Here is a 6,443-nt window from a genome sequence, read left to right as displayed (position 1 = left end):
GCAGTGTTTCTCAACCTTTTGCGATCCATTCCCCCCTTGACTGATTTGCAAGAACTTCATTCCCCCCTCCCCTTATTTTTAATGTATTGGTATCAATGCACAAATATAGTTCCATTTTTTTAGATGACGATTTTCATAACAAATTAAAGTGTAAAATACGCAATAAACTATAGTAGGTATTTGAAAATGTTTTTTTTGTTTTTTATTTGATCAATATTTCTTGAAGAAGAAAAGCCACTATTCTAGGCTTCTTACCGTTTAAATAAAAATAAATAAAAACAATTATAAAATATGTACAAAAAAAAATTATCTGCGGCAGAAGACAGATTACTCTACAAAAAAGTGAAGAATTCAAACAATCTTAAATAATATTTGAAAAACTTTTTTTCAATTTCCAATTATTTTTAAAATAATTGTTCTTGTTAAAAAGTGTACAAAAATCTCATAGAAAACAGCAAAAAAATCTGTCACAAAAAATTTCTTGGGTCAAAAAAAAACAAAACAAATACCTGAGATATATTTAAAAAATCATTTTATTGTTTCAAGAAATGTCAAAATTAACAGATATTGAAACTTTAATAATTATTTTTTGGGAAAAAACTAATGTTGTTATTACTAATCAAAAACTGAAAGTTGCAAAGAATGTGTCAGATAAAGACATTGAATTTCTATTGAACCCTCATTCCCCCCTAGAAAGCCCAAATTCCCCCCCAGGGGGGAATTCCTCACCGGTTGAGAAACACTGCTCTAAAGAGTAGTTTAAGTTAGAGCAACACATGTCTCATGGTGAGAAACATTGGAAAGTGATAAACATTGAATAAAGAAGATATTTTGCGAAAAAATTGTGCACTGTATTCCGCCGGGGAATTGAACCCCGTTCTATCTCATAATTAAAATTACTGATTAGTTTAAGGGTCATACTAAAGCTCAACAATCAAAAATAAGAAAACGGATTTTTTTTTTCTTGATTCGATTATCCGAAATGAAATTTTGCCAAGGCCTTCGGATAATCGAGTCTGGATTGTATAATACTCAATATAAACTGAACATGCTGTTTGGGAGTCCAAACAATAGACAAATCGACGTCGTCGTGCTATCATGTCGCACCCGCCATTTTGACGTTCCGAGAAAAACGCGTTTTAATGACCTTGAATAAACAAAAACGAAAGCACGCAATGTAAACAATAACAAACACGTTTTGTTTGGCTGACCATTCTGTGCATTGTCCCGAAGTTTGGTTGAAGTTGGTTGCTGGAGTCCCGAGTTATAATTAAAAATGTTTACGGTAGTCTAACTTGTACGTGCGTCAAACGCATCCTGACCTGAAATCCCATTGCCCTTTGTCGCACTTACATCAATTTTCAGGAAGTGACAAGATAGCACGACAGGATTGAAACTTCTTTTATATGTAGAGTGACAAAAATTTTCGGAGCTTTTTTGGTTTTCATTGAATATCGCAGGATTGAAATCGAATTTTGGGGATCTTTGAAGGTCAAACGATGAGGCATTGTGGGCTGCACAAAATGGCGTTCTTAACTCAATTTGGCCCAAAATGCACGTACGACAAGTTATCACGATGGCGACGAAATAGTAGCTTGTGTTTCCCACTACAATTCTTAGTTAGGTGAATCGTGCTCAAAATTCCATCCGCCGCTTTATTTTTTTTTTAGTTTGTCGCCAATAGCAAAACAAACCCAAAAGTTATGTCTTTTCATATTGTTGGAATTTCATTGCACATACTAAAGTCCATTTAATGTTTATTTTAAATTATTGATTTTTGAATTAATAACTGATTTCTAATCCGGTATTATAATCACTGCTAATCTACTTGTTCACGAATTCTCATTTGCACCACTTTCCGTACCATATCCAAATCGATCCTTGTTTCCATAGGACGCCGTCGTACTTCCGCCGTACTTATTCTCGTTACTTCCGAACGAAGTCACGAAATCCGTCCGGTCCGGCCTGCTGTAGCGATCCCGATCGTAATACTCCGGCTGGGGACTCCAAAAGCTCGTCCCGTCCGGTTTCAAGTCCTTAACCCCATCGTTAATGGACGGGGAACTTGTTGTTTTACTGTTTGTAACACACTCCACTGCTCGATTCAGCACCACTAGAAGAACTATTGCAACGGATGCAACCACATTCAGCACTGGCACCATGTTCTTGGCCGTTTAAAGTTCTTCTACACTTTGAATAACTTCACTTTAACTCAGACTGCATTTCTTGAAGAGGACGAGGGCGCGCGCGCAATTCGAATCGTTCACCGGAACAACCGCGGTAGTTGATTGACGAACTTTTCCTGCCAAGTTTGCCTTTTATACCACCATCAACGGGGAGGCACGAAAATCGTCCCGCAAGACCTTGGGACTGCCTTCGCGACACGGTTCAGCCAGAAATGCTGGTGACACTTACTTTTCCTCAGTCAAAGTGGAAAATTGGACTCGGAAACTATTAAGTACCAAGTTCACCACCACGAAGAAGGATTCTCCCCCAAGAACTCCAGCAGCTCGGATGGGGCGTCGCGACGACTCGATCACGCTTACACGCGCGTGGTAATTGGGCTGAGGCGCAGAACGTCGCCGCGTCGTGAGAGTGCGAAAAGCGGAACGCCGCGTGCTGTGACATCGTCGTCGCTGGATATGGCTTTGCATTATTTGTGGCCAACAAAGTGTGAAATGTTTTTTGCAAAAATACACTAAAGGTAATCGGGGAGGGTGATGTACAGCTAATTCTAAGCAATTGCGCGTTAGTTTGGTGCGGTGATGTGAGATTTGAGAGTTCGGTTTATATGCAAAACTTCAATCGTCACTATGAAATCTAGAGTACTTTTTTAAAACATGTACATTAGGGTATAGTATCAGAATCGATTTTCCAGCACAGTCATTTTTCAGTTACTTTTGAGGTCCTTACAACTCCCCAATGTTTGAGAACGATTGGTTTAGTCACTTAACTATTAAAAATACATTTTTAAAGATTTTTTAACCTTTTACGATTAGAGCGTCCAATTTCCCAGGGTTACTGATCTCCCGGGAAACGGGAAATTTTCAATCAATTTCCCGGGAAATCCCGGGAAATTTTAAATATATTGAAAATTGTTTCTGACTTGTTTCTGATTAAATAAGATTAAATAAGTGTCTAATAACTGCTTGACTGCATGTAAAAAATCAAACAGCTACACTCAACCCCCGGTGGTTGGTCACTTTTTCGTTTGACACTTTTTTAGTTTGTACCCCGTTGGTTGGTCAAAGTCAAACTAAAAAGTGACGAACTGTCACTTTTTACACGGCGCTCACGCACACTATCAAAACATACGTTTGGTAGTGTGTGTGAACTCCGTGTAAAAGGGGTGTCAAACTAAAAAGTGACCCCGTTCGTTTGACAACAGTTGGTGTCAAACCATCGGGGTTTGAGTGTACAAAAAAATGAATATTTTTTTTCAAATTGCAATAAATCAAGTAAAATAAATCCAAAAAGTATCTCAGGTATTTTTTTAATGAGAAGAAGTTTTTTTTTATCAAGTGAGTAAAATGAATCCATACTCAAAAATCACAATTCTTTTAAACTTGTTTCAGAGAGTGTGGTTTTACCAATACTCATATTGGAAATGAAAAAAAAAAACATGCAGAAATTATGTTTTTCATGACAAATATCTTATCTATAATAAGTCATACTGGTTTCAGCTCTTGAACAAAATGGTACAGCTTTTTATTATTTCCTTAAAGCCATACTTCTCGTGTTTGTTTTACTTCAAGTTTTTAATAAGTAACTTTTTTCATTTTTTAACACCTCTCAAACCATACAAAGTAGTCTTTTAATGATTTTTTTAAAGGTTTTATTATACCACATGATTTTCAGGTTTATAATTGACTTCGTTTGAAAGTTTTTTCATGGCACAAAAACGTAATTCAAATTGTACGAACATCTCATTTGATCATAGTAAACAACAAATGTTAAAAAATCTCTTTCTTACTTTGGCAGTAAGGGGTTTATATATATTTTTTTAACGAAATAACACCAGTAATTCTGTAAAAAATCATATCTATATTGTAGTAAATCATTTTCATTATGCAAGATCCTTTTTCAGTTGCTTCAGAAATTAATATCATCAGAAATAAATGTCGATATCAAAATTTCTGATAATCTGATACATATATGAACTTAACAATGAATATAATTGAACAAAATAATGATAAGTTTTTTCATCAATTTTTTTTTTCAGAGCATTTTCAAAATATTGGTTCCAAAAGTTAAGAAATTGTATGCTTCTGCTTGAATTTCGGGAATTCCCGGGAAGTTTACAAATTTCCCGGGAAACGGGAAATATTTTTTTCCGGGAAATCCCGGATATTCCCGGGAATTTTTTTACCGGGACGGGAAATTTGACGCTCTATTTACGATACATAATATTGCTTCCAAAAACTAAATTTGTGATATTTTGATAATTGCACCTATGAAAAAAATTAATAGTTAAAAAACTCTCTTTAGAACTTTATTGATCCATTCTTTCGTTGCTGAAATAAACGCATAAATTGTGTTCTTTTATGATTTTCAGTTAATTTAATTTTGATTTCAATCGTCATAAATATTTAAAAACCATAAATATGAGAAAATTTCACTGCATTGTTATTGTAACATTTAAAATAGGATCAATAACTTTCAAGATATCAGCTTTAAAAATGAGGGCTGACAATAAAAAAGTCGACCTCAGGGACACCCCCTGATTTGATTCATTAGGCAAAAATAAGTAACTACCAATTTTGAGCCCGATCAGTAAAGGTTTAAGGACCGCTATAGATCGTTAACCCTCTACAACTCAAGCCCGCCTTTGGACGGGCTTCGATTCAAAAAATCTCCAAAAATCAATTTTTCTACCAATTTTAGATATTTAAAAAGCATTGGAAAGAAGAACTCTTTAAATTTTAAAAAATTCATGGGTTGGAAGTTTTACTTGTTTTATGTTTTTAAAATGTCATTTTTTAGGGGTCAACTTTGACCGTGTTTTTACTAAAATTTCCTATACGTTCAGTAATAAGAAGTATGCAGTAATTTTTGTAGTGTCCCAGACAATGCCTCTACGCATTGTTTTACAACTTAAATAATAATGGTGCCATTTTATAGCAGAAAATGTGAAAAACAATTTAAAAAAATGAAAAAGTGACTGCAAAAACATGAAAAAATCGATAGGCAAAATGTAATGATAGAAGGTGGTAGAATAGGCCAAATACTACCAAATTAAATGACTAAAAATGAAACAAGAAAAATGTAAAACAAGAGAAGTGAAGTTTTTCGTAGAACAAAAGTTGCTCAAAATGACCTCCAGAACACGGAAAAAATAAAAAATTCGAAAACAAAATTTGGGCAGTAGAGGGTTAAAGTTCTTTAAAAAAATCTTGTCATACAAAAACGTTTTCTTTAATAGATCGCTAATAACTCGTCAGGGTTGACTCGGAACCAGGTTCTCACCACTTCCCATATCCTCGGCGCACCAGGGTCAAGGAAATGGATTTGGAAGACAGAAAGTCGATGCCTCTGTGCTCATTTATGCTAACTGGATAGGAATATTGCGCGTATTCCCGAAAAAGACACGCGGCATACCAGCCTCGAAACGACGCGCCGCACTTTCGGCAAATGCGCGCTGTCAAATCCCATACTGTGAGTTTTGTTTTTGTTGATCTTCTTCTTCGAATTGCATGGCATTGTTGCCGGAAATGTTTTTTATTACACCAAAAGTGCAGAAAATCGCTGGCAACAGTGTCTGCGGCACATTCTGAAATGCCGCGCGGCGTGTACCTTCGAGAGAAACGGACAATACCAACAAGCTTAGTACAAGGGAGCTCAGAGACATCTACTTTTTAAGGGGATAAGGGAAAATCTCCACAGTGTCTATGTAAGTTTCGCTTGAAGTTGGAAGGTTAAAGGTCCAGGATACGCTCTAAACAAACCATACCGCCATTAAGGCTAGTCTGCAGATCGGAAGGAAACCCAAGTAGCAAGAAAAACATCACTCTTTATTTTGTTGTTCAACAATTGCTGCATAAGTGTTTTTATTCGTTAATTATTGAACAAGTGTCAAAAAATTTGGTCAATTGTTCACATTTTGACCAAAAAACCATTGTTCAACATGGCTGTGTAACACAAATGCCAAATCTAGCAACGGATTACGAACAGTTCATTTTGATGTTTATTCTGACCTCAATACAACATGCTTGTAGAACTCTAAAAGCAAAATGACATTTGCAGACATGATGTTTCATTTCAGTTTGCTAAACGTCATAACAAAGTAGATTTGACCTTTGGCTTCGGCTAGCATTTCTCGTAAACTAGTTGTTTATGTGAAGTTCGCGTTTTATTTTAAAAATCGAGCAAGAACATGTTGACGAAACAAGCACACATAGTTCTAAAAATAGAAACAGCTTATGTTCAAAAGAAGTTTTGGCAAA

General features: G+C 35.6%; 1 protein-coding gene across 1 annotated transcript in view; it reads right to left on the bottom strand.

The window, feature by feature from the left end:
* LOC120416210 (uncharacterized) overlaps positions 1-2,738 on the bottom strand; it is a 5,712-nt gene extending 2,974 nt beyond the window's left edge. The window contains exon 1 of the mRNA XM_052707928.1: positions 1,865-2,738. Within this exon, the coding sequence (XP_052563888.1) occupies positions 1,865-2,162 (298 nt within the window). The 5' untranslated portion in view covers positions 2,163-2,738. The remainder of the gene's footprint in view (positions 1-1,864) is intronic.
* Positions 2,739-6,443: the final 3,705 nt, after the last annotated feature.

The sequence above is a fragment of the Culex pipiens genome, chromosome 2, assembly GCF_016801865.2.
Source record: "Culex pipiens pallens isolate TS chromosome 2, TS_CPP_V2, whole genome shotgun sequence".
Classification (NCBI taxonomy): domain Eukaryota; kingdom Metazoa; phylum Arthropoda; class Insecta; order Diptera; family Culicidae; genus Culex; species Culex pipiens.
Note: the sequence above shows the minus strand (reverse complement) of the source record. Positions and strands in the feature narration are given on the sequence as shown.